Below are 27,454 nucleotides of genomic sequence, written 5' to 3' on the forward strand. Positions count from 1 at the left end.
AGGAAAAGGATTTGCTCCACCATGCATTTCCTGCCATGATGTGTAGCCTTGCCACAGGCCCAAAAGTCCAACCAAGAATGAATGGAAACTGCCAAAGTTGTGAACCAAAATAAAACTTTCCTCTTTATAAGTTGATTATCTCAAGTATTTTTATAGTAACAGAAAGCTAACCCAGGACCTACAACACTGAAATAAGAATAATGGCAGTCATCGACAATTTCAACTTAATTGTAGGTTGGTCAGTGAGCAACTGGCTAATCCTTGCTGTCAGTATTTTTATAATTTTCTTATTTTAGTGGGCAGTATATATAAAGCCACATAAATCTTGTTCCCATTGCAGTACAGTATAGAAAGCAATGTGGCCTTATCTTTGGAATGTTATGCTAGAAGGCTTGTTTTTGCCTGGGGATCTGGGTCATATTGGATAGTTTGAGGAGAGGGTGGAGTGTAGGGTGTAATTACATCAGAAATGATTCAAGGCAGAGGCTTTGGATCATGGAGTATCAGCTGACCTAGAGACTGAGGTATGTCTCAGTGTGGACAATCAATCAGGTGTAGTTGATAAAGCCCCCATAACGACTCTGTATTCTAAAGCTTGGGTGAACTTCTCTGATTAACATTACCTTTTGTACAGACACACATTGAAGCCAGTCATGTATTCTGACCCTGGGAATAGGTCAACAGAAATGCTTGGTACTTCTCCTAAATTCTGCCCTTTGCATCTCCTCCTTTGCTTAAATTTAACTTGGCCCTTCTGCGAGATGTTCCTGCTTTGGAACCAGTTGACCATGGTCCCAAAAGCTCTGAAACAGTGAGTCAAAGTAAATCTTCCTCCTTTAAGTTGTTTGTCAGGTAATTATTATGACCATGAACACAGCTGCTTTCAGTTAGATCTGAATCCTTCTAGGAAATTATCTAACCTGAGGATTGGTTTGGGGAATCTTCCAAACTTGCAAAATACCCCTGTCTTCTAATTTCCACCATCCAGGTTCACTGTGTGTTATGGTTTGGATTTGGAATGTCTCCCAAGGTCTCGTGTGTTGAAAACTTGGTTCCCAGTGCAGCAATGTCCAGAGGTGGGTTTCTGGGGGGTGACTGAATCGTGAGGGCTCTGATCTCGTCAGTGGATTAATCCACTGATAGCTGAATGGATTACGTGGGGCAGTGTTGGGGCCAGGCCCTGGAAGGGTTCCTCTTATCTCTGGCCCTTCCTCTTTCTCCTTTCCAGCTGCTATGAGCTGGGTAGCTTTCCTCTGGCACACACTTCTGCCACAATATTTCTGCCTTGGACTAAAACCTCTTAAACTGAGCTAAAATAAACTTTTCCTCCTTTAGGTTACATCAGGTATTTTGGTCATAGTGATGAGAAGCTGACTAATACACTCTTGCTCTCTCCAGAGGAACTCCACATGCCAACTGTGGGGGTGTAGAGAGCCGTCTAGCAGTGTGGAGGCAGGGAGAGAAGCCCTACTATTCACGCATGCTTCCCTATTTTCATGCCTTGCCTTTATCCTTAGTCCCAGAGGTAAGTGGCTGAGGATTCTGAGCTATAAATATATCTCTCAGTCCCTTTGTTGCCTATTTAAAATTGGGTTTTGTTGGGTCTACCAAGTTGGTTAATGCCTATCTATCTGCTTTCCAGTTCCCCAAATTCTGGCTGTTGTTTCTTCTGATTTCTCCAACTCTGTGGTTTGTTTGGGTGCATTTGTTGTAGCACTCATCGAGATGTATCATTCAGATCGTCCTTCAAAAGAATATGATGTGGACTGAGCTGGTTGACAGCTTCTGGCTGCTGTGCTGTGGGATCCACCAAGGCACTTGTGCCAAGGCAGCGATCCCTCCAGCTGCTCCTAGACACCAACTCAGCAAGGCAAGGGGCACAAAGTCTGGCCATTTACACTAAATTCTAATCTCTGATGACAGGAGTCCTTCCTTGGTGACTCTGCGTTGGCCTGACTACACTATCTCAGAGCTGCCTGCAGTCTGGGCCTTTTCTACTTGCCCTTCCTTTTCTCTCTTTACAGCTATTGGGCCCACAACTGTAGTATGAAGGTCTCTCACCTACGCCTCTTCTCTCTTCCTGTCATCCTTTATTTATGTTTCTGTGGATATATACTTGTGCATCTAATTTTGTCTTGGCATCTGCTTCTTTGAGGACTCAAACTGTCAGCCAGTGTTTTGGGAACAGGTGATATTATGTATATAATTCACTGTATTAATACAGAAGTCACAATTAAGTTTTTATATGTTTAAAAGATTACAAGTCAAGTTTCATTAAATCATAGGAGAATGAATCACTTCTAACAAATGTATCTGACAGAAAGTTTGTTAACTGAAACAAATCAAAAGTCAAAATCAAACAAAATCAAGGGTTTGTTTGATTTACTGAAATTTAAAATATTCCATCAAATTACCCAGGAAAATCCAGGTAGCAGAAATATATGACATCTTCATTTCGTTAAGAGGTCTCCAATCAGTTTTAAAAGGCCTTAAAATGATGTACATGTGTATATATACTGTGCCATTTAAATCACTTCTACTTTCTGTAACTGAAAAAATCAAGTAGAGAAATAAACTATAAACTTTGTGGTGCTGAGGTAATATGACCTTCCCCTAACATGACTGCATAGGTATTTAAGGTTAAGTGTGAATATTATGTGAGGTCTCAAGTCAATTAATTAATCCCATTTGAATTTTAGGCCCCAAGCAGCCTATCAGACATGTGCCTGAAGGAATTATCTTCAACATGTCCATGTGCATACACATATAGGGGATGGACACAAGTCAGGGAAAGGCTTACTGAACCACACTGATAATTAAATATTAGAAGTCTGCAGTTGTTGGCAATACGGAAACATACACAGTCTTCATATTCAAAGTCTTCATGGGGATGTCTTCTGTAATTTCTAGAATGGAAAGAAAAAAATTTTTAAAAATCAATATTCTACCTATTATGGGTAAGTAACACATTTAAAAAAATGTTAATGGGTTATATAGTAAGAAATCTGGCTTCATCCTAAGTAAGATCTGACCTTTGTCCCTGCTCCTAAGGGGATCCTTTAAATCCTCGACACTTCCTATTAGGAGTGTCTTTGTTACTCATTGTGGGCACATAGCTACACACAACACTTGATGCTAATGACTCATGGTAGAGTTGGCCACACCAGAAAGACCAACTGTATGATGCGGGGTGGGGACTGAGTCACACAGTAGCAGGTGATAGAAACCACTCAGCTGTGGGAGCAATGAATCAATCATGCCTACGTAATGAAACCTCAATAAAAACTGACACCAAAGCTCTGGTGAGCTTCCCTGGTGGGTAATACTGTGTATGGTCAGGAGAAGGAGGCAACACTGATCATTACTGCAGGGGGAGAAGAGGACCTGGAACCTTCATTTGAACCCCTGTAAGATTCTACCATTAACCTCTTCCTTTGGCAGGTTCTAATTTGTATCTTTCCCCTGATAACAATTCATGGGTGTAATAACTTCACTGAGTCCTTTCAGCAAATTACCAAACCTGAGGGTGATTGAGGATGCCCCCAACCCCTCTGGAGGTTGTAGTTGATGCCAGAAGTGATGGTGGTCTTATGCAGATTCTTCACTCTGAGTTCACAGTTGGAACCTTACCTCCTTGCAGTTGGAATGAGAAGTTTGGGGCAGACTACTGGAAACATCCAAAGGACTACTCCCTCATTTTATAGCGTGACTTACTCTGCCATACTGCATATTACTGCCCAAGATGCTTTTTTCCCTCATAAACACGTATTTTCCACACCAACTTATAAAAGGCCTAGAAGCGGTAGCCCAGGCGTGGTTCATAAATAAAACTCTCCATACTGGGAAGAGCATCTGTTTCCAGGCATGGGCAAGCAGGGTTCACGACAGACCTAGGACATGTTACTATCTTAGAAAGCAAGAAGTTACCAAAGATTCTGGTAGGGATCATGCCAAAGAATATAGGACTCAGTATGGCCAATGATGAAACCTTTGTGCATCTAAGAGTATAATAAAAATGTAATTTATTAAAACATATTAACTATAGAAAAAAAGGGAAAAGAAAAATTTTATAAGTTATTTGCCTACTGTCACACATTTTGCCTCTGAGGCAAAGTGAGATCTGATTTAAAAAAGGAAAGAACAGCTTTCTCCAAAAATAGCTGATGTCCTAGCAGGCAATCCTGGATGTGAAAATACCATCTAAGCTGTTTCCTTAATGATAATGACAGGATCTGGAGATGATGTTTAGAGTCTAGGGGAAGAAACAAGAAGACACTGAAGAGTTTCTAAATTCTAAGCATTTTGTGGTCTAATTGGCTAAATCATTAATATTTTATGAAAAAAATTTAAAGGGCAAATTATGATGAAAAAGACTATAGATACTGGACTGAAAGAGGTACTATACTGTAAGAAATCCCAGCTTTGTGATAAGCTTGAGTGAGTCACTTAACCCTTATGCTCTTAGCTACTAAACTTCTGCCTAGCTAACCTCAGAGAAAAGCAATGTAGTAGGACAATACAGGTAAGATCTCTGGTTATATGAATCACAGTAGTATTATAAATATTTAATTCATACAGACATGATTCTACCCCTGAACAATCTCAATCATTTAGATCACTTCTACTTTCTACACTTAAGAACTCAAGTTCGGAAATAAACGTAGTGCTGAGGAGCACCTGGTGACCGATGGGTTCGAGGGCTAAGGAAAAGGAGGTAAGAATGTGCTTATCATGACAGGACGTCACATGTCCTGCAGACGATTCTTACCACTGCACCAGTGAAAGAGCCATGTGTGTTGGAGGGAGAGTAAAAACAGCTTCCTCAGAGAGGGAAAGACTCAAGGACATAACTGGAAAGGCAGGCAAGGACCAGAACATGAAGGATCTTGTGTGCCAAGCTAAAGTTCCTGAAGCATAAGGCAGTGGGGACCTTGGGGACTCTCGAGTGGGGAATGGCATCAAGGCAGGAATGTTCATGAAGAGAATTTTGATGGAAGAATATAGACGATAGATGGGCGATTTCAATGGATGATAACACCCTGAACTAGGCGAGAGGAGGAACAAGGGAAAGTCACTGAAAATAAATCTAAAAGTACAGTTGGCCACTTTTCATTAGAGGGATGGAAAGAGGAACCCAAGAGAAAATAAGGATTTATAGTTCATTAGGATTTTATGGTGGTTTCTACTGGCTTAATTTTTTTTGCACTCAAGTCTGTAAAAGTGAGATTAGAAAAATCTCTTGGCCTACACAGCTAAGGGGTAAATATGAATAAGACTTTTCACCAAAGGTCGGGGTTGGGGGAGAATGCATTGTGTTTAATAATGGCCTCCCCAACTACTTACCCACATTCTAAAATTCCCAGAAGCTGTGAATGTAACCTTATTTGGAAAAAAGAGGAAATAGAAGGGAAGGAAGCAATGTCACCAAGGAGGTGGAGGCTGGAGTGATGGGGCTACAAAGAATGCTTTCAGCTTCCACCAGAAGACTTTGGGGAGTATAGCTTCACTGATACCTTGATTTCAGGCTTCAGAACTGTGGAAGAATAAACTTCTGCTGTTTTAGGCCACTCAGTGAGTGATATTTCAGTGAGATGGCCCAGGAGGCCAGCACAGGAAGCACAACTCACTCAGCCCTCTCTGGGACCTGATGGCAGACTCTCTCTCGAGTCTGGCCCCAGGCACGACGGCCTCAACTTTCTTAACACTCTCTGTGGTCCAAACAACTGAGCTGAAAGACAGTCTGGGTGAACGGTGTCGCCAAGGAACTAGAGAAGGGCTCCTCAAAATTGAGCTTCGGCAGAAACAAAATAGGCAAAACAAATCAGTAACATAGCAGAAAGATGGAAATTAATAAAGAATGTTTAAAAAGGAAATGCTGGGAATCAAATCAAAGCACTATAACAGAAACAAAGAATGACTTCTATCAAAAAATCTATACACTTGAGACATATAGTGAAACTGCAGAAATCAAAGACAATGGAGAAAATCTTGAAAGAATCCAGAAGAAAAAAATACCTTATCAGGGAAGAGCAAGAATAAATCAGCTGAAACCAACCGGACTGTGGCACTCATTTCCTTCTCTTCAGAGGGAAAATATGAACACATAAGAGAGGGGCAGGGTGGCAGGTACTGAACATGTCTCGTCACAGTTCCAGGGAGAGAACACTAAAGAGTGCACGTGAGGTCACTCAGGAACACACGTCACCTGACAACTTTGCACAAGTGCTAAAAGACTTATACCCTGATTTGAAAAGCCCCTAAGTCCTGGCTTAACTTTGTAAGTAAGAGGATGGAAGGGTAAAGAATTCTGAGTAAGGACGGTGAGAAGGTTGGCTGTGAACAGAAAAAAAGAGATCCTGCAGGGGGAGTTGTCTGGGGAAGTGACTTCAGGGGCGCCCACCGTAAAGTGGATGTGCTGGGCGGACAAGGGGGCTGTAAGACAGAGCTCCAGAGAGGGCTGCCATGTCAACGAGAAGCTGACAAAAGTGTCACAGACACTGACACCACAGAAGAGGATAAGGGGAGAAAACATGCTGCTGCTGGACATCAGCCTGTGGAAGTCGTTGTCCTGATTTTGTTTCCTCCATTAATGGGTGCCACCTGCCAAGCTAGTTCTTCACATTACGTGGCCTGGAACAAAAGGATGTGAGATGCCTCACAGACTGAAAAGGGAGGTAAGTGACTGTAATGAGAGTTATAAGTTTCCCTCAGGATAGTATTTTACAATGTGATAATTTTTACTCTTGGGGCAAAGAACAATTTTTAGGTCAGAAAATACGCTAATTTATCTAGAAACCTGTAATTGTAAATTATTTTCAGAGCAAAAAGTAATTACCCTTTCAATGATCACTTTTTTTTTTCCCAATGATTACTTCTAAAAAATTATATTGTAATTAGTTTCTAAAGAAATAGCAAAAAAAAAAAAAAAAAAGTACTATCTCTCATACACATCATTTATCAATGGTTCATGGCATTAATATCAACTTTCAATGAAAAAAAATTTATGGTCTGTAACCCCTCACCGTGCGTTTGAGTCTCATTCAGAAACAACTTTAGCTTCCTGCTCCGAAGGCCAAACACCTTGGCTGCCTCATACAGAAGACCTTGGTGGGTGAGTCCATTCTGCCCAAGTGGGTTTTCAAGCAGGAGGGTGCCCACGGTTCCCATTAAACATTCTACAGAAGGAAAACAAGCTGGGTTAACTCCTGAGCGCTCACCCTCTAACAAGGCAGTGACTGTGGGCAGCTCTAATGGGTGGCACTGATGGCTCCAGGGTCAGCAGCAGGCACAAGAGCAGGCGTTTAGCAGCTGGACAGTCTATACAATCAGCCCTAGACAGTCACCAGAGGTGAAAGAACAGGGGAAAAGAAAAACTCACTTATATAAAAGCCAGCAGCTTGGGGAAGAGATATTCAGTAATGTGTAGTCATGTGAAGAACCAAAAGACTTCAGTAAAAATGTATATAATGAGGATCCTAACGTACAGTGCTGTGGGCCAGATGACACGTGTCTTGGCCAAACAGACTCCACATTACACTGAGGTTCCATTTTGTATAAGAAGAGCCCCCTCCCGTTCAAAAGCCCGCACCTGTGGCTCCCGTATCCTGCTTCTCATGCTCAGTACATTCTGTTTGACAGTACGTAACATAAGAAAAAGATAAAGAAAAATAAAGTTTCTCTCAAGATGTTATCTTTTATTCTTGTGCAATGTACCCTGACTCAGGTTATTTTGACCTACTTGGCTTGTGGTTTTGGGCTATAAAAGACATGCTTTTACCCCTGGTGGGGGCTGAAGTGTGCAGAGATGAATTAGTTGCTGCCCTTTGGCCGCCCCCAAATAAAGTTCCTTGTCTTGCTTCAAGACTGACCTAGTGATTTATTTCAAATGTGCCATAATACCAGGAAAAAAATAGATATCGATCTAGATTCTTGATTAAGGCATGGAGACATACAAGCTTTCAGAACATTCACCAAGGGAAAAAAAGATAAAATTACAAAATAAAATATTCTGGGACTTCAACAACTGTTTCATTATTTGTCATTTTTACCTAGCCTATTTATTTCATTTTCTGACCATACCAGTTGGATAAAGCCTTTCTACATAAACACACTTTAAAAACAAAAGTGAAAACAAACAAAATCCTGCTGTGCTCCCAGAAGCAGCTGGGGAGTCCACATTTCAAAATCACTGTTTTGAGTCAGAGATTTGAACCCAGGAGAATTTAACACCCAACACCCCACAGTCTGACTGCCTGGGGAGGCACCTACCTTGTGGTTCTGCGTTCAGGAGCTGCAGGTTGATATATTCACAGAGAAGAGAACTAGGGCTGTTGATAGGAGAGGGAACGGATCCCGCAGTCACGCAAAGTGTTTTTCCACTAAGACTCATTAAGTCGGTTTGATTTTGTATTTCTAAAAGTAACAATCTGAAGTCATTCACTTTTTCTTACTTCACTATTAAATTATTATTTATCTTTTTATAGTGATGCTTTCCATTTAATTTGATTATTAAAAGACATTGCCTTGTCTATAAAACCAGGCTTTAATGACATCTAAAGTGTAGAAAATCTTTTTTTTGTTATGTACTGGGAATGGAACTGAGGTTCTTGTGCATGCTAGGCAAGCATTCTACTACTGAGCTACATCCCCCAGTCCCCAATACAGTAGGAATCTTAATATTGAAAAGTAAGTGGCATAATAATATAAATTAAAACACAGAGCAAATTTTCCATTATAATGTGGCTTCTCTTAAGATTTCCTCCTATATCAGAATCTCAAACTTCACCATGAAAAGCTTACATTTGAAAAATGATACTTAAAATCAGCAAAAAAAAGGTAATTCTTTAAAACTGTATCCTAGTGCCTGGATTTAGTAAGATTCAGACACTACGTTAAACAAAGTTACAACTCCCCAGGGCAGTCTCTGAAACCTGAAATCTAGCATGTGGGGAGTTGGGTAGGATTAGGATTAGGACCTGGGCCTCCTGATAGGCCCAGGGTTTTCAGTAGCATCCCAATGAGGGGCAGAGAGACACTGCAGCCTGCTGAAGAGCTGCTGACTCCAGGCAAGAAAAGCGAGGTTTGGTAGTGTCACAGGACGGCCATTCTTTCTCCACATACCTGTTTCACCATGGAAGACAGACAGCTCTGTATTTTTAACACCAAAAATGCTAGTAACAACACTCTTTAGCTTTAAAAGGTCCAACCTATTATCGCCTTTTGGATTTTCCAGAAGCAAAACTCCACCTAAAAAGCCACAAAAATAAGATCCTCAGAAAAGTAAGACTTAAAAATAAAGTGCTAAAGTTAGTGGAAAAGTCAAGGTATATAAGGGGCTTAAGCCCTAATATTTCTTTTCTCTTTTTCTGAAGTATACACTTTTTCTATCTACTTAGTACATGTTTTGGAAATCCTCAGTAGTCAAGGGATGAGATTCTGTTGTTCTCATCTTCTTCTAGGTTCGAACCCTTGTATTTATAACCCCCATTTTCATTTCGTGTCATTTGTAAATGCCCAAGGTACAGAGTGGTTAAAAATACTATCTGATCATTATCTTAAAAAAAAAAAATACCCTTAAGTGGCCCTGATGTTGATGTATCCTAGATAGAAAGTCAATTACAGATATTTATTTACTGATTTATTTAATCATTTTACTTTAAGGTAATTATATTTTCATGAAGTTACAGGAAATAACAGAAATACCTCTCAAAGGTAAAAATACTACAGTTTTACAATCAGGGTATTAACAACGATGTACTCCTTGATGCACTCCTGAAATCCTGTTCAGATTTCCTCAGTTTCACTTCACTGATTGGGGTGTGTGTGTGTTTAGTTCTATGTGGTTTTAATACTGGTGTCGATCCTGTACCCATCACCACCATTAAGACGCACAACAGTCTGTCATCACAAGGATCCTTGTGTTTCCTTTTTTTTTTTGGTGCTTGGGATTGAACTCAGGGACACTTGACCACTAAGTCAAGTTCCCAGCCCTATTGTGTATTTATTTAGAGACAGAGTCTCACTGAATTGCTTAGCGCCTTGCCATTGCTGAGGCTGGCTTTGAACTCTCGATTCTCCAGCCTCAGCCTCCTGAGCCGCTGGGATTAGAGGTGCACACCACCAGGCCCGGCCTCGTTTTTCTTTTGATATGCTCTTCTATTGGCTCCATAGCTCTTAGCAAATAAGTCTTCTTTTTAATGTTTCCATTTCAAGAGCACAATCATACAGGATAGAATTTTGGAGACTTTTTTTTAGTCAGCATCAATCTCTAAAAGATTAAAATAAGTTGCAGTGCTAATTAATAGTTGTTCCTTTTTACTGCTGAGCAGTGTTCTGTGGTATGGATGTGTGGCACTTTTACCATTTTACCTGCTGAAAAGCATCCTGGTTTTGGCTACTATGTGTTTGGCTACATCCACAAAGAGATTATCTGGTAAACACATTTTCAGTTCACTCGGATAAATACGTACCAGTGCGACTGCTGAGTCATCATGGAAAGCTCATGCTTAGTTTCTATAAGACACTGCCAAACCCTTTCTCAGAGTGGCATACCATTTTACATTTCCCCAGCAATGCATGAAATCTAGTTCCTCTGCATCCCTAATAGCTTTTATTTTAGTCAATTTAATAGGTGTGTAGTAAAACCTCACTGGGGTTAATTTGCATTTCCCTAAAAGCTAATGATGTTAAAATTTTCATCATCAGCATATTCTCTTCAAAAAGGTATATACCCTTCCCTCTTTTTATAATTGGATTGTATTTTTACTGTTGGGTGTTAAGACTTCTACATTTTAGATATGTCCTTTGTTGGATGTGTTGTTCATAAAAGTCTCCCAATCTGCCACTTGTTTTCCATTCTTTTCATGTATCTTTTGCAAGGAAAATCTTTTCAATACTGATGAAGTTCAACTTATGAATTTTCCCTTTTATGGACAGTGCTTTTAATGTTATCTTTAAACAAAAAATCCTATTTTTTTCCACAAATACAAGTAGAAAACTTGGGCCATCTGAACAGATGACCTTAATTTATCTAATGTGCTACAAACACAACTTTGATACAGCTATTTTGTAAACTAGTGAGTTTTATATTTTAGTATCTGACATGTGGCTAGCATTTTAGAATAAAAGCTATAACATCTGTTTCTGTCTATATGTTTATGTATGCCTATTTTTATATGTTGTATATAAGTGATGTTTTTCTAACTCTGGATAGTGAGGTACAATTAATTTATAAAAGAGCTCTACTTAACTGACTTAGAAAATAAGCACTTAACATAAGTTAAGTACTTTCTCCAAAGTATAGAAACTAACACAACTACTTTTCAATTTCATGTAACTTGGGTATTTGGATAAATACATGTTGGATCAATAAATGAATATGCCTTCAAGAGTCAGCATTAAATACAATGCATAACACAACCTTTAAATTCCACCTGGGTTTCCTAGTCAATAAGCTTGTTATTTCTACTAGGGTTAGAACATTATAGGATTATAAATTCCACATCACATACAACCACAAAAATGGGAAGTTATGCTCCATGTATGTATGTCAAAATACATTCTACCATCAAGTATAACTAAAAAGAATTAAAAAAAAAAAAAAACACAACTGAAGAAAGAGGTAAGAAAAAAAAAAATCAATGTGATCTACCATATTAACAGACTAATTTACTACAGTCTACTGATATCAACAATCAGTTTAGAATCCTTACCTCCCTTTATTCTTCCCTGTTTGCATTTCCTTATTTCCCAAATGCATTTCTCAGATATGCACTGAGAACTTCATCAATCAATTTTATAGTGTTTGTTGCAAACGTGAAAGGAAATTTTGAAAATTCAAGAGGAAAGAAATCTGTTGAATTAACCTATTTTCTGACTCTGTTGTTCTTCCTTCCTAAAGTTCCTGGATTAGCTCTTTGTCCTTTCCTTTTTTTGTGTTAAGAACTCCAGTAGCACCAGGCACAGAGGTGCATGCCTATAATCCCAGCAGTTCTGGAGGTTAAGGCAGGAGGACTACAAGTTCAAAGTTAGCCTCAGCAATCAGAGAGGTCCTAAGCAACTCAGTGAGTCCCTGCCTCAAAATACAAAGGGCTGGGGTGGACTGGGGTTGTGGCTCAGAGGCAGAGCACTTGCCTAGCATGTGTGAAGCACTGGGTTTGAGCCTCAGCACCACATATAAGTAAATGAATAAAATAAAGGTCCATCAACAATTAAAAAAAAAATTTCGAAAGGTGGGGGGCACTGGGGATGTGGTTCAGTGGTTATCTGGGTTCAATCCCTGGGATCTTCACCCCACCTCCTCAAAAAAACAAACTCCATTAGCTACTCTCATGGGAATGGTTTGCTGGCCACACAGTTTCCTTCACCATCTCATCATCCTGGAGGTTTGCTAGCTGTGGAGCTCTGCATAGGCAATGCTTCTTTCAACAGCTGAAAAATGTCTCTTACTTTCTGGACTGTTTTCTGATCAGAAAACAACGTAAGTAAGGTATTTCTCTCACTTCTTTCAAGAGATTTGGTCAAATTTTCAGAAGTGGGATTATGATGTGTATTGACAAGTATTCTTTTGGGTTTATCCGTTTATGTCTCACTCAGGTGTCTTAGTCTGTTCAGACTGCTATAACAAAATACCATCTGTTAGGTAGCCTAGAAAACAAGAGAAATTTATTTCTCATTGTTCTGGAGACTGATGTGTTCAAGATCAAGACACCCACAGATTTGGTGTCTGGTAAGGGACCATGTCCTGGTTCACAAATGGCACTTTCTCGCACACTAGGAGGTTTTCAGTCATTATTTCTTTGAGTGCCCTTTTAGTCCTATCTTCTTTCTCTTCTGACTCAGTGACAAGAATGTTCATCATTTGTTATTTGTTCATTTTTTCCAACTCAGTTGTTCAGAATGGGTAATTACTATTGTTCCATCTTCTAGTTCATGAATTTGTTCCTTTCTCTTCTATTTTGCTGTTGAGTCTATCCACTGAATTTTATTTTTTAGCTATATTTTTCCTTTCTTTTTTCTTTTTGACTACTGGGGGTTGAGGGTCTTGTGTGTGCATGCTCAACCACTGAGCCACATCCTCAGCCTATCTAAAATTTTTTTATTTTAAGAAAGGGTCTTGCTATGTTGTCCAGGCTGGTCTTAAACTTTCAATCCTCCTGCTCAGCCTCCTAAAGTATATATTATGGCTGCTTTAAATTCTGTGAGACAATTTTAACATTTCAGTCATGTCAGTATTTGCATCAAAGTTTGTCTTTTCTTGTTCAGTTTGAGATCCTCTTGGTTCTTGGGACAATCAGTGATTTTCCCAAACCTGGACATTTGAGTATTATGAGACTATAGCTCTTACTTAAGATCTCTATTTTAGTTGACCTTGATGTCACACTGGCAGGGGAAAGAGGGACACTGTTTAGTGACTTCCAGGTGGGAGAAGCAGTCCAGGTCCACTATCGGCCCCCACTTAAACGAAGGTCAGGACTTGTTACTGTGAGGTGGCAGAAGAGCGAGCCCTCATTCTCCTCTAAGATTTCTCCTCTGGGCCTCCACTAGTAAAAGGGCAGTGCCTCTTTACTGCCCCTCCAGCACTTGCCTCTTATGCAAGGCCCTGGGTTCAATCTCGAGAACCTTAAATGAAACAAAACCTGTCCTGCTACACTGCCCATCTCCTAGTCCTTGGTCTAGAGAAAGGAAGACTGTTGGTTTTTTTTTTTTTTTTGTGGGCACTTGTTGGCATTTCTAGGTTGCCAATTTTTTTTTTTTTTTTTTTTTTTTTTTTGGTTGCCAATTTTTTAAGCCTACTTTTGAGATATATGAGGCAAACAAAATCCAGGGAAGTCACCACTATCCACCACTATCAAGCTGCTCCGTTTCAACATTCCGAGCTGGTCTGCTTCCTTCCCTCTACCTTTGACAGTCTTATGTTTGCTTTGGTATAGAATGTACTGGGTATTTTGATGTATTTAATGGGAGGAATTGGGAAAAACATGTCCATTTTCCTGTAAGTGCAAGTCCATCGTTTACTTTAATGGATTCACTTTGAGGTTAATTAAAAAGTTATCTGATTTTACCAATTCCCTTCTGAGAGCTTAAAGATTCCCAAAGGTTTAAATAATTCCTCATGAGCCATGGACTTAATCTCCTCCTACCTTGTTCACTGCCATTTGCACAAATGTTAAGGTTGACATATGCACAAGCGGGGCCAGGCAGGGATGATCCTTTGGTCAGTGTGATTTCCAATTCAGACCCCTTTAACTGAGCAAATGAGAACATGTGATTAACTGCAGCATGCCACACCATCACTGCTTCTTAACAAGAACAATGGCTCTTAAAAAAGAAAGTATTCCCATTCCTTTTCTCCTTTATTCCTGTTCTATTAAGAATGTAAATCTTTCTTTCAGATAATATAAACAATAGATGCTCATTTAAAAGTCAATTAGTGAAATTATAAAGCAACTCACCCCACTGAAAAGACAAGTGCCACTTTTTAGCCCCTCCTTGCCTGTCCTATTTGTCCCAGATAAAGTAGGAATGAGATGAAGAGAAAATGACTGAATAAATAAATGAGATATATTATAAATGATTTAATTCTGAATTAAGGAGCCAGGATCTTCTACGTTAGTATCAGACTTTATGGTGATATCTAAAATTCCTAGAGGTAACCACAGTAAATGATATTGTAATTTAATGCACAACCACTAGCATAAAAGTTAAATGCTATTAAAAAAAAAAAGTTAAATGCCTTTCAAGTTAATTGTTGTTTACTTCTAATGATAATTACCAAAATCTATAATATCAAATTTTCTAGTTTTAGACAAAACAGACCTATGCAGCCATTTAATTTCCTGGCAGATCTCACATCCCTCCTGGCTACTTCCCCAAGAGAACCCGGTGAGAACAGTTCTGCTTCCCTCCCCTTCATCTCTTCTGGATTCCTCTCTGACCCCACCCACTACCATTCAGAGTAAGACCTCTACTGGGGGCCAGAATTTCAAGATGTGACTACATAAATGTAAGTAAAACCAAATCTGAAATCTTCCAGTAGTTCAACAGAACTCAGAACTCACCTGCGTTTTTTCTTGAATAAGGATTTTATCTGATGTAGGAACTGGATATGGTTTCAAGGGAGCTTTTACGGTGGCAAATATGAATTCTGTGTGGCTTTCAATAACATTATTCAGGTACCGTCCTTTAGAAGTTGCATTATAATAGACTGTTATTTCATCAGTTGGAACCAGATTACACTGAAAGCAGATACAGAAAATTTTAAAAGGAAGCACATTCTGTTAACCAAAACTTAAGGTACTTTCGAATAAGTCCTGACAATGCCACACCACATCACCATGGAGGGGAAGGGCATGCCTCCTTGGGATGAACTATACTGTAAATGCATGATTTGCTTTGCTGTCCTCTGCCCGTTCTTTGGAAGACAGGGTGGTGTCTTCCTAGCACAATCAGCCCCACATGAATATTGAAACAAAGAAATGACTGAGAACCCACTCAAAAAGCTCTGAACTAGGAGAGTATGTACGAAGACTCCTGTCTCCTCTGAGAGGCACAGACCTCAGACACCTAGCTAGGGAGGAAGATGTATGGGAGGCCCCCTAAATGTCAATGCCTCCTTGGGGTAAGAGTTTTCTGACTCTCTCACTAGGTTTGGTGGCCCCTCTGCTCTGCAGGCAATGGGCTCTGTGCCTTCCTTAGTTCCCGAATGAGGAAAAACCATCCCACTTGTCCAGGCCCCAAATCTCTCCTATGTGCTAGGAGCCCTCCACACTGACTGCAGGTCTACCTTCCTCAGAGACACTCACTGTCATCTCTGGTTACTTTCTGTAGCCAGGAAGCAATCTATCCAAATGACTTTGTGGAAACCCAAGGAAATTGAAAAAGAATGGTAAGGGGCATAGGCTGGCTGAAAATTCCTGGTCAGAGAAATAAAAAGAACCATATCTAAGCTGAGAGTGAGTAAGTAGGTAGGGAAAGAGGCCTATTTTCCCTGCAGACTACAATCTGAATGGACAATGGATGACAGAATCATTATCATTAATCCATCAGCATAATTTATACTACATGCCTCTCTGGTCCTTGTCAACAACCAAATAAAACAAACACAGGTAAATAAAACAGCAGCTTCTCCTTGACCTGACAAACTGACCTTCTTTCGAAGTTTCTGGATGCGATTGATGACTTCCCGAGCCATTCCCTCATCTACCATTGACTGGTCAGGGGTGACATCCAAGAGAACCAAAGCCTGTAAAAGGAACAGTGCACAACATGACAATTAAGTAGGGAAGAACACGTCTTTCAAACTCAGCAAAATGCTGCTTAACACTAACTCCTGGGTATAGCTGAGAGGTAGAGCATTTGTCTAGTATGTACAAGGACCTGGGTTTGATCCTCAGCACCAGCTTAAAAAAAAAAAATGTAAAAACTGAATTCTCAGCCATGATGCAACACTATTTATTCACTTTACTGAGCAAAGGAAATAAAATTAATCCAGTTCCTTCACCATTACTTCTTTGTAAACAGCACCCTCCACCTCTGGAGAAAGGTGCAGCTTTTAATTCTTTGTAGGGTGCTGCTTATAGGGGACAACGTGAGACCCTCTTTCACAAGTACTTCATGTGACTCTGCATTTGGGCCATCTAGTAAATAGTATCAATTCTCCTAATAATTACGACCAACAATCATGATGCCCCCCCCAGAACAGTAAACTTTTATACCAAAAATGAGTGGCCTGAGGTCTCCAAGCAGCCAACTCCAGGCAATTTTCTTCATCTGTGACCACTGATGATCCTTCAGTTTGTTAGTATGATTCAAAACATGAATTCTAGAATGGACCGCAATACTTTTTACATGACTTAATTTTTTCCTAAGCTTAGTTCCTATCTCATCTGTTTTGAAAGTTTTTGATTATAATGCAGTAATAATGACAACACTTATATTACAGAGCACATTATAGGGCAAAGTATACTCTATAAAGTCCTTGTAAATTAGGAATCATCCCATTTACCATGGAGGAAACTCAATCACAAACTTGCCTTAAATCACAAGACCAAAGGGGTACAGTTGGAAATGGATGCAGCCCATTGCATGTGAACCATGTCAAGAAATTAAAAGGCATCACAGAGGACGCATCTTTAAGTAGGGACAACTTTCCAGGCCCCTGTTGTGCTGTTACCAGGAAGGACAGCCTACTCTCACGGCTTAGAAACTGTTCCTGTCTTCCTTCTGGCCATGTCATCTCTGACTCCTTGCCACTGTCATGTGGAGACTGGTACATGCTGAACTCAATCTCTGTGTAAAGGCTTGAGGAGGCTGGCCTTCTTTTTATGAAAATGATGCTCCACCTCCCCCTGTACCTGGTGTGAGGCATAGGTGGGCTCCAGAAATATCCCCCACAACCCCTGGCCCCATGGAGATCTTCCAGCTTGGAGAAGCGAGTCAGGACTGGGGAGAGAGACTCTCTGTTCAATCATAATAAAAACAGTGACCCAGAATCCAAAACAGCCTGTACATTCTCTTCATGGAGAGCTTCCTAAAGACCTCCACCCCCACCCAATTGTGGGATGGGGCTTCTCTGAACTTATTTCCACCTGAGAACTTATCCAGGCAGATATCAAAATTTGGCGCGAGAGCATTTTGTTAAATAAAATAAACCCGACTCAGAAAGTCCAGTGTCATATATTTTCTCTCATGTGTGGAAACTGGAGAGAAAAAACTGGAGAGAAAAAAAGGGGTGGGGTGGGGAGGAAGGAGGAATCTCATGAAAACTGAAGGGGACCAATGGAATAGAGGAAGGGCACTGGGGAGGGAGAAAGGAGGTGAAGAGAGGTACAGGGGAATGAAATGACCACATTACGTTATGCGCACATACAAATGCCACAATAAGTCCTATGTTTATGTATAATCTGTTCTAAAAAAAGATTTGGCTTCCTTTTCTTGCGTCAAGACTGACTTGTCTAACCCTTGTAGAGTTTATTTTTGTGCAATCCAACATTTTAGAATTTCTCACAAGGAGTAACCACAAAATGCTGATTTACACATTCATTCAACAAATGTACATGTAAGGGTCTACCATAGAGAAATTTAACAAAGCCAATCTAAAGCAAATAGCTGGTTTATTTTGCCTTGAGACAAACTGCAAAATACTTTCTCATGTTCTCATCTCTTTGTAAAGAACCTTCTGGGGAACAGAAAAATACCTGAGCATCTGAGTGGGCTTCAAACTGCGCAGTCCCACCTGTGGCCTGGTCGAAGGTGTACATGAGACGGATGTCCTCCTCATGCAATTCATGGCCTTCCACGACAATGCTCCCTGAAGGAGAAGAAGACCCCATCAATCCCTCCTCTTCCAGCTGCTGGCCACTAGTGCACTGTGCCCCTTCTGATGAAAATTTCAAGCAGCAGAGCTGCAGAGGTGAGATGTTACTGCCCCTGACTCCTACTACGGTTGCAGTCATGGATGTGACAAGCTTTCTTTAGAATACACTATGTTGCCCTGAGGAAGTTAAGTCAGCACCATACATTCCAGGTCAAAAGCGAAAGGGGTACACCACGAGGTGACAGGTGCCCATCTAAGCAAGGAGCAGATGGTGAAAGGAGTCTTTAGAGCCACCCTCACTAGCTGCTGGCAGGGTGTGGTGTGGGTGAATGGAGACAGACAGTTGAAGAACTGTGCAGCGGGTCTGTCCAGGGCCAGCAGAAGAGGGTGTGGACAGGTGCTGATGGCAGTCCCACCTTCAGGGAAGCCCCCGTGCTCTCTTGTGATCTTCCGGGGCTTCAGGCGCTAGGCCGTCAGTTCTACTTTAGGTCCCTGTGTTCTGAAAACTCTTTTGCTTTCCATCAGTGCAGAACAGTTCATTCAGAAACTACAGTTCAGAAATGATAGGTTTTCAGTTTAAAGGAAGGTGCACTTCAGGAATTTCTAATGTCATGGCTACTTGGCCAAATGACCTAGATGGGTGACTTGAAGGCTGATGAAACAGCATCTTCCAATTTAATATTCTGAGTTGAATTAGGAATGCGTGACTCAAGTTTTGGCTGCTAACCTATTGTGTTTTATTAATTCCAAATAAAAACTGGGGAATCTTACAGACTCCCCCAATTTCCATAACTACTCATCTTATTCCTGAGTCCTTAAATCTCTGCTCCAGACATCTCTGAGCTTATGATTTTCAACTTTAGGTGAACCTAATAACAAACAACTTGTGTCCCAGGATAGCTGAAGGATGTCAAGCAGCCACATTCATGACTGAGTATGATTATAATCACAGCAGGGCTTCAAATTTCTGGGCACCCTCAAACACTCTTTAGTGCGGAGGGGAGAGTGGGCTAAGGTTTCTTCCCTAGCCCCATAAGTTAACTGGGCCTCCTGGCAACATGTTCTAACATTACCCCGTATTCTTCCCTCATAACATTTATTAAAATCATTTTTATAAATCTTTAGTATCTGTTAGAACCATGAAAGTGAAGACAGAGTGTTTTATTCCACTCTATACTGGGCTTTAAAATATATTTCCTGAATGAACAAATCCAAGTTTGCCCACATAAGAGATGAAGATATAGAAATCTTAGTGTAAGGGTGGGTAGAACTCTTTGGTGATAAGCTCTACCCATTTCTCCTTAACAAGAAGCTCCAAACCTCATTGCTAATTCCCTTTCCTGTAAAGACACTGCAATCTCTTCTTTTGACCATTTCCCAGTCTTCCTTCTGACACCTCCGGAAGTTGTCCTTTTTTCCTCCCCAAGCAACATCTGGATGCTCCTGGGGAACACCACTCCCTGGTCATGAAGCCCCAGTAGCTCTGTTCTCTCTCATAAGGAGGAAGGTTTTCCAGGGCCTCAGAAGGATTTGTAGGGTTCAATGGTAACCTGATCCATTAGATTCAGTAATTTCTATCTAGTTATCTCACCTAAAGGAATCAATTCTATGAAACAATCACATGCAAAAATATTCACTGCAACATTATTTATACTATTAATAGAATGGGAACAACCTAAAGCACCAAAAACAAAAGAATGGTAACAACATCAAGTATGCACATGAAGGAAAATTATGCAGCTAATGAAACGGCATTTATATATATAAATACATAAAATGTTGATAATGTAAAGTGAAAATTCAAAGTTATAATGTGGGGAATAAACTGCCAAAATACATAATATGTTGAAATACATAAAAGTGAAGAATGAGAAATTTAAAATTTTAGTGTGATCTCCATTAAGGCTGTGATTCTATGACTACATGTAACTGGTAGAAAGAAGCCAGAACCTTAGCAGTGCACAAGCACAGCTGTGTATTAAACTCAGCCGGTAGGTACCTGTCTCTTAGTTACAGGGATGAGTGTGGGCTAGGGGTCATTTTAGTTGCCTTTCTAAATCATCAGATTTATAATAATCTTTTTTTATGAACTGGAAAAACTTTTTATTTAAGAAAAGGATGTGAAGGTCAAAGTCCAAAAGGAGCCTCAGTATAAAACAACCCTTGGCCTGAAGACATGAGGGAAATGCAGCCCCACCTGAGCAGACACCCACCACTCTTCTGGAACTGCTCCAGCTCCTCGCTGTCCAGCTGCTTGATGGCCATCATCACGGCTTTAAAGGCTCCCTTCAGACGCTTCCCCAGGACCATGTGATCTGGTTCTGCCCTTAGCCGAACGCCATACTTATTTTTATCTGTAGACAGTGTAACTTTTCGAACATTCAGTTCCTATAATTAGTACCCAAGTGAAAATAAACATGAAAGAAATGAAAACAAATGTTTGCTTGAAAAAGATATGTAAACACATGTCCACAGCAGGACTATCCATAAGAGCCAAAAAGTAGAAACGATCCAAACGTCCATCAGCTGTGAATGGATAAATGGTGTGTCTGTGTAATGGAGATTTATTTAGCAATATGAAGAAAGGAAGTACTAATACATGCTACAACATGATGAACCACGAAGACATAATGCTTAATGAAATAAGTCAGACACAAATGATTACAAAATAAATGACTCCACTTATGTGAAATGTCCTGAGCAGACAAATTCAGCAACAGAAAATAGAACAGTGGTTGCCAAGAGAACCGTCAGAGATCAAGTGAAAAAAGGCTTGTGAATGTTTTGATGAATACTTGGTTTCTTTTCAGGATGATGACAATGTTCTAAAATTGTGGTGATGGTTATAGACTCTATATGAAAAAATGCTTCTTGTTAAGATCAATCAAGATAGCTAAATATAACTGAGAGAGGATGTCAGGTAAGAAACATAAACTCCATCTCTCAGGGGTAAACTTGGCACGTGCAATTTTGAAGAACCACAATTAACTATCAGTTAACCAGAAAAATCATCTAATCATATAGCATTTCATGCTTCCACCATGCTAGTGATAGATTACCAATGCAGCAGGGAATGCTGACGGTATAGTAGACGGTACAGAGGTGAAAATGAGGTAACATGATGACAGATTGAGGCAAATAACGAGTGTAACCAGTCATGACATTACATTCAGTCATATCACTCTTATCATAAGTGATCAAGATAATTTATTTTTAAAAAATTCTACTTTAATGCATATCTAGAGGCATTAATTACAGAATTAAAATCTAATTTTTTCATTTTTAATACAGGAATTCTTAAGCAACTCAAAATCAAATATAGAAGTTAATATTTTCTACAATAATACATTCAAACATTATCTATGAAAGATGGAAATAAAAAAAAAAGGGGCTGAGTATGTAGTTTAGTGGTAGTGAGTTTGGCTAGCACGTACAAGGCCCTGGGTTTGAATCCCAGCATTAGAAAGAAAATATATATAAAAAGTATACATATACTTCTTGTGGTGTGGAGAACTGAACGCAGGGTCTACTGCAAGTTAAACAGGAACTCTACCACTGAGTTACACCCCAGCCCCATATTTGCTTTTATAATGGAATAAACTTCTTTGAGAGAATAAGTGACATAGTTTATATTTTTGACCCTAAAACTTCACTTTTGAAGTCCGTCCAACAACATCCATACACTGAAATGTGCAAAAAGATAAGCACAAAACCTTGTGTATACTAAGAAACCCAATGCAACAGGAGAGTAATAACTAAATTATGAAGCATCTAGGAAATGAACACCATATGACTATTAAAGATACACTACAGTAAAAAAGAAAATTAAAGGCCACATATATAATCTTATGTATATATAAATAAACCCAAATAGCTTATATGTATGTGAGTATATGCACGTGTTTATATGTGTTCACAAGTGTGTTTACATGTGTAAAATCCTAGGAACATTCCCAAGAGGGGAAGTGAGAGTCCAGAAAGAGAAGGGGTGGAGACGGGCCAATCTTGTACTAGGTGTGCTATGCTAGTAGTGCTTCAACCATTCATGACCAGTACGTGGTCACTTGATACTTTCATCAATTGAAGGAACAAAAGTTCTTTGTTAATTATCAAAAGGCACTTTGGGGGAAAAAAATGAAAAGTAAAGAAATTCATTGATCCTAAAATATTTTTTAAAGGATTAAAATTATGTTATGAAAACTCAAGATGATTCCATGCAAACTGAAAAATTTCATAAATCTTTGTATTTGTTACTTATACACTGACTTACAAAAGGAACATTCATGGAAGAATATTCATCAAAATCATCTTCTCAAAGAAAAACAATCTGTCTGGATCCAAAACAGAAGACTCATTTGCCTTACCTCAAGGATATACTTCTCCAAAGACTTGATATCATTAAGAGCTTCTGGATCCTGATGAATAACCACAATTTCTTTCAAAGGGTACTAGGAGGAAACAGGAGAAAAAAGTTCATTAAGTAGCCAGGACTCTATATTAAGAAAGTAATCCCATGTAAAATGTAAATAAAATTTCAAACCTTTATTGGAATAGTTTTGCGGTCTCGGATGACTCGTCCAAGTTCAATCACAGATTGCATTCTAGATACTGCACTCTCAGTTTTCTTGTCAATTAATTCTTCTCTGATTAGTAGAAGCAGAAAAATGAAAGAAATTAGATTTAAAGGTGCAAATCCAAAATAGGCATACTTAAGAGAGGAAGAGGGTCAGGCTAGAGAGGGGAGTCTCTTGGTGAGGTACCCAGGGAAGGACAGCACCTGGTCCTGCATTAGTGGGCACACAGTGAGCTCTTTAGGTGTCCTGAAGGGTGTGTCCACACACACTGCCACAGTGCTGCAGATGGGTTCTACACAGAGCATCTCTCTCCTACTGCTTAGGGAGGTGGGCCCCATTCTGCAGCTTGAGGAGCAACTTCCCTCAGCTTAGGTGGGAAGAGGGGCACAGCGGGGCTGGGTGAGGGAAACACCTGCTCTTCCCATTCCTTCCCTGGGAGCTTGGGCCACCAAGTGCTCTGGCCTAGGAAGGGCTTATTTGCATTTGATTCCTACCGAACACGGGGCAACATGAGGTAGTGAATGCTGAGGGTGTCTTTGTCCTGGACAGAAGCAGGGTCAACCAGCACCTTTAGATTCTGGTACATCAATTCAGTGAGGAATGGTGTATAAGGGGCCTGTATGAGGACAAAGACCATCATGTCATTCATATATATCCACAACTGATCTCACACCGAGAAAGAGCAATTAAACGTTTTAGAGAATGACACAGTAGCATGCACAGATGTGGGCATAAGTTACTAAAGACACTCTGTGAAAGAGAAAGAACCTCCTATCTATGAAGCACAGAGAAGGGTTAGAGTCAGCAGAACCCAAAATACCCCTAAATTTCTGGGAGATGTCAAACAAACAAACAAACAAAATCAGGAGCCTGTGACCAAGAATTGATCAAGTCAATATGCACAGAGGACTGAATATCCCAAATTTCAGAAACCTCATCTGTAACTGGGGAAACACCATCTGCTTTGCAGCATCCTGGTGAATAAAGTCAGACATGGAAAGCACCAGGGACCCAGGGCTTTGTACAAGGTAGATTCTCCTACGGTAAATGGTGCAGAATGAATGGGAAGACTATAACATTATACTGCAGTAGGAGAACGGGATACAGGGAATCAAAGCTGAAGGCTTCTTATTGTATATTATTTAATTAATATTTAAACTGGTAGGAACACGTTTCAATCGCCTGCACATTTTTCTCTGAATGGTAATTTGATAATGTTGTTTGTGATGTATTTGTTCAATTAGATGAGTTCAGGAACCTCCTGGTTACAATTATGGCACTCCACATTAAGATAAGGTACAGATCTTGGTCTAGATGCAAGGTTTCTGACCTGTGCTGCACTGCCAGTGACTATAAGAATACAGTATTTCTTAGCCCTTATTTAAAATATATGAACTAGTAAGATTTCTGAAAAGGAACTAGAGATAGCTGTTTCAATACTTGTATACTAATCCGATACAAGCTGAAGACACTGCAGCAAGGGCACCACATGTGACCCACAGGCCGGTTTTAGGAATCTCACCATCAGTCTGCACAGAGAAAGCAGGACACTAAACAAGGTTTCCAGGGCCATAACACAATCTTCCATCCCATTTTCTCCCTAGTGAATAAAAAATAAACATTGAACTGTTAATAAAAAGTGTTTTATCATAAAAACAGATGAAATGTCTATTAAAAGAGGCAACTTTTGCAGAGAGCGAAGAGCAGATAGCAGAGAGGACCCGAGATAGAAGGAGAGATGGCCACAACCACTGGCCACCCAGGTCACACCATCCATTTTTCCATTCATTGTTGGGAAAAATAAAGACAATAAGAAAAGAGCCAGGTGCAAAGGCAACTCGGGAGGCTGAGGCAGGAAGATCACAAGTTTGAGGCCAACCACAGCAACTTAGTGAGACTCTGTCTCAAAATAAAAAATAAAAAGGGTTGGGGATATAGCTCAGTGGTAAAGCTCTTCTGGGTCCAATCCCCAGTACCAAAAAGGGGAGGGGGGAGTCCAACCATATTTTAGTTACTCAGAGATAACTACTATAAACATTTGGGTATATATTTTTATAGATATGTATACATACATTTAACTATAAACCCATACAGATGTTTATTTAATATGTTTTACCAGAATGAAATTACAGGTATGTTGCAGGCTTTTATTATAAACATTTTTTTTTTTTTTTTTTTTTTTGCGGTGCTGAGGATGGAACCCAGGGCCTTGTGCATGCAAGGCAAGCACTCTACCGACTGAGCTATCTCCCCAGCCCTGAACATTTTTAAGACAGTACTGATGGGCTGTAGGAGCCTCCACCTGGCCTGTAGTGAGGACATTATCATTCTGGGCCTTGTCCCACTGATATTTCTGCAAATGGTCTCCATCCTTAGACCAGTGCCCATGCTGTACTCATACTGAATCCCAACAGCTACCAAAGAGTTTGTCCACAACCAACACTTGATAAGTAACTGTCCTCCAGGGTCATATCAAGGAGGCGCCCCTCTCAAGTCCACAGTTATACTGACAATACCTGCAGAACTCTAAGAGGTTAGTGTAGTTCAGTCCCGCATGGCTGGCCACTTTCTCCTCAATGTGACATGTCCACACTTGTGTTGTGAAAATATGAAAAATGACTTTTAGAACTTATAGGTCCCTGTTACCAAATGGCAATCAATACAGTTAGTATGCAGGGTAAAAGGAAAAGAAAGTTTCAAAAACTGTTTTTGACAATGTTCATTTTCCCTTTGGCTGTTCTCATTTTCCAACTCTGGAACTTTCATACACTTTTTGCTTTTCCCACCAGCACTTACCTTTAATCTTCTGCGGTTCATTCTGACATACCAATTGGTCAGAACATCTACAAACTTGACCAGGCGGGGCACCACAGTGTAAAGCCTATAAGCTAAAAGTAAGAGGATAAGTCAGACAGGCTTTACCAGCCTTGTCATGAGAGGAGGCCTGCATACAATGAAGTGCAAGCAGCCCCCGCCACCTGGGGGCTCCAGTCACCACAGACAGTAAGAATCAGACTGGAGCAACCACAAATGGCTCATTTATTGAGGATAAATAGCAGTCAGTGTTCAGGGACGCACCCAGAACCACCAGAGCTACAAGCAAATCCACTGGCCAGTGAGAAACACTGACCCTGAGTCTGCATGGCGCAGTCCATGGCTGCCCACACGCGGTTCTGGGAAGCAAGGTGTGCATGGAGTTGTACAATGTAACAGCACCAGCGCAGCCCAACTGCTTTCCAGTGTATGACTTCACACCTCAGCTAAAAGACGGATAAGCAGAAAGCTCTAACTGGAAAGCTCTAACGGTCTATGCCTCTGACCTCCACGAGGACATTTCACAATGCTGATTGTCTTAATTTGTGGGACGGGGTGCTACTGGCATCTGGCGGGGGACCCAGAGATGCTGCACAAGATAAGAGAGCACAGCACGGCTCCCACCAAACAGAATGACCTAGCCCATACTGTTGGCAGTGCCACTGTTGAGAAATTCTGGCAAAGGCTATGACTAAAACAGAATGGGCTTTCTAGAGATTCAGATACTCAAGGGAAGAAAGCTAAATGTGTAGTGGAAAGGGAGGCGTCCTAAGCGTGGAGGAGGCAGGCCAGCAAAGCTGGGATCTGAAGTGAGCAGGCTGAGTCACCAGTTGGTCTCTGTGTGGATGCCTGGCCTCCTCCCGCCATGTGGCTACTGACCCCTTGTTCCTAGGCAGACTGAGCTCTGGCCAGGGTATAGGCTATCCAGACCAGCTTCACAGGAAGTCATGGTAGCTGGTGCTAAAAGGCGGGACAGGCCTCAGCTGCCATCTCCAGTGTCCATCCATTTGTTTCCCAGCTGTGCGTGAGCTCCCAGCACTGCTCTTTCCTGGCAGGGGCCAGCCTCTCACTCATTCCCACCTCCACTCTTGTCAAATTGCACAACAGCTTCACAGTCCTTCTATGCCAAGTGTGACGGTACTGACTACTCCAGGGAAAGCCAACGGCAGGTGACCAGGCTGATGCTGACCCAGGTCTGCTCTGGCCAGCCCCACCTACCCCACCAGGTGCAGAGAAGGCGGGTCAACCTCACCTGTCTCTCTTGCTCCCACTGTAACCTGGGGCATCTGTCTGCCCACTTTACCAGACTGAGGTGTCCCAGGCAACATTTTCTAGAATTTTTCACTGGACCTGTTTGTATCGTTCTCAAACTCCGAAGAAAACAACATAATCTACTCTCTCAACCTATGTCTAAAACTAAACTCACGGGTGTTAGTAAGAGAAATGTGGGGAAAAGTCTATTTCATTATTGCTTGTCCAAATTTTCTAAGTTTTCTGAAATGGACAGGGACAATTTATTTAGGAAAACAGACCTAAAACTTTAAAAGCTGTATTACAATAAGTAATACTTATTATAATAAGTAATACTTATCGAATACCTATTTCTGCCCATCATTATGTACGTCATCTCTATTTAATATTTATTAGAATTCTACTAGGCATTTTGCAGATAAGGAAACCTAGGCCCACAGATGTGAAGCCAGCCCCTGGAGCAGCAGCCAGGGGTGGAGCTGCGGTGTGACGGCACAGT

The 27,454-nt window shown here is 40.6% G+C and overlaps 1 protein-coding gene across 1 annotated transcript in view; it reads right to left on the reverse strand.

The window, feature by feature from the left end:
• Positions 1-2,365: 2,365 nt before the first annotated feature.
• IARS1 (isoleucyl-tRNA synthetase 1) overlaps positions 2,366-27,454 on the reverse strand; it is a 63,140-nt gene continuing 38,051 nt past the window's right edge. The window contains exons 21-34 of the mRNA XM_079109455.1: positions 25,687-25,778; positions 24,413-24,490; positions 23,385-23,506; positions 22,857-22,959; positions 22,681-22,764; positions 20,530-20,704; positions 18,198-18,310; positions 16,148-16,243; positions 15,060-15,236; positions 14,142-14,247; positions 9,121-9,246; positions 8,269-8,412; positions 7,023-7,175; positions 2,366-2,906 (exon numbers count right to left, since the gene is read on the reverse strand). Coding sequence (XP_078965581.1) covers positions 2,824-2,906; positions 7,023-7,175; positions 8,269-8,412; positions 9,121-9,246; positions 14,142-14,247; positions 15,060-15,236; positions 16,148-16,243; positions 18,198-18,310; positions 20,530-20,704; positions 22,681-22,764; positions 22,857-22,959; positions 23,385-23,506; positions 24,413-24,490; positions 25,687-25,778 — 1,652 coding nt within the window. The 3' untranslated portion in view covers positions 2,366-2,823. The remainder of the gene's footprint in view (positions 2,907-7,022; positions 7,176-8,268; positions 8,413-9,120; positions 9,247-14,141; positions 14,248-15,059; positions 15,237-16,147; positions 16,244-18,197; positions 18,311-20,529; positions 20,705-22,680; positions 22,765-22,856; positions 22,960-23,384; positions 23,507-24,412; positions 24,491-25,686; positions 25,779-27,454) is intronic.

Source organism: Sciurus vulgaris, assembly GCF_902686455.1.
Source record: "Sciurus vulgaris genome assembly, chromosome: 13".
Taxonomy (NCBI): Eukaryota; Metazoa; Chordata; class Mammalia; order Rodentia; family Sciuridae; genus Sciurus; species Sciurus vulgaris.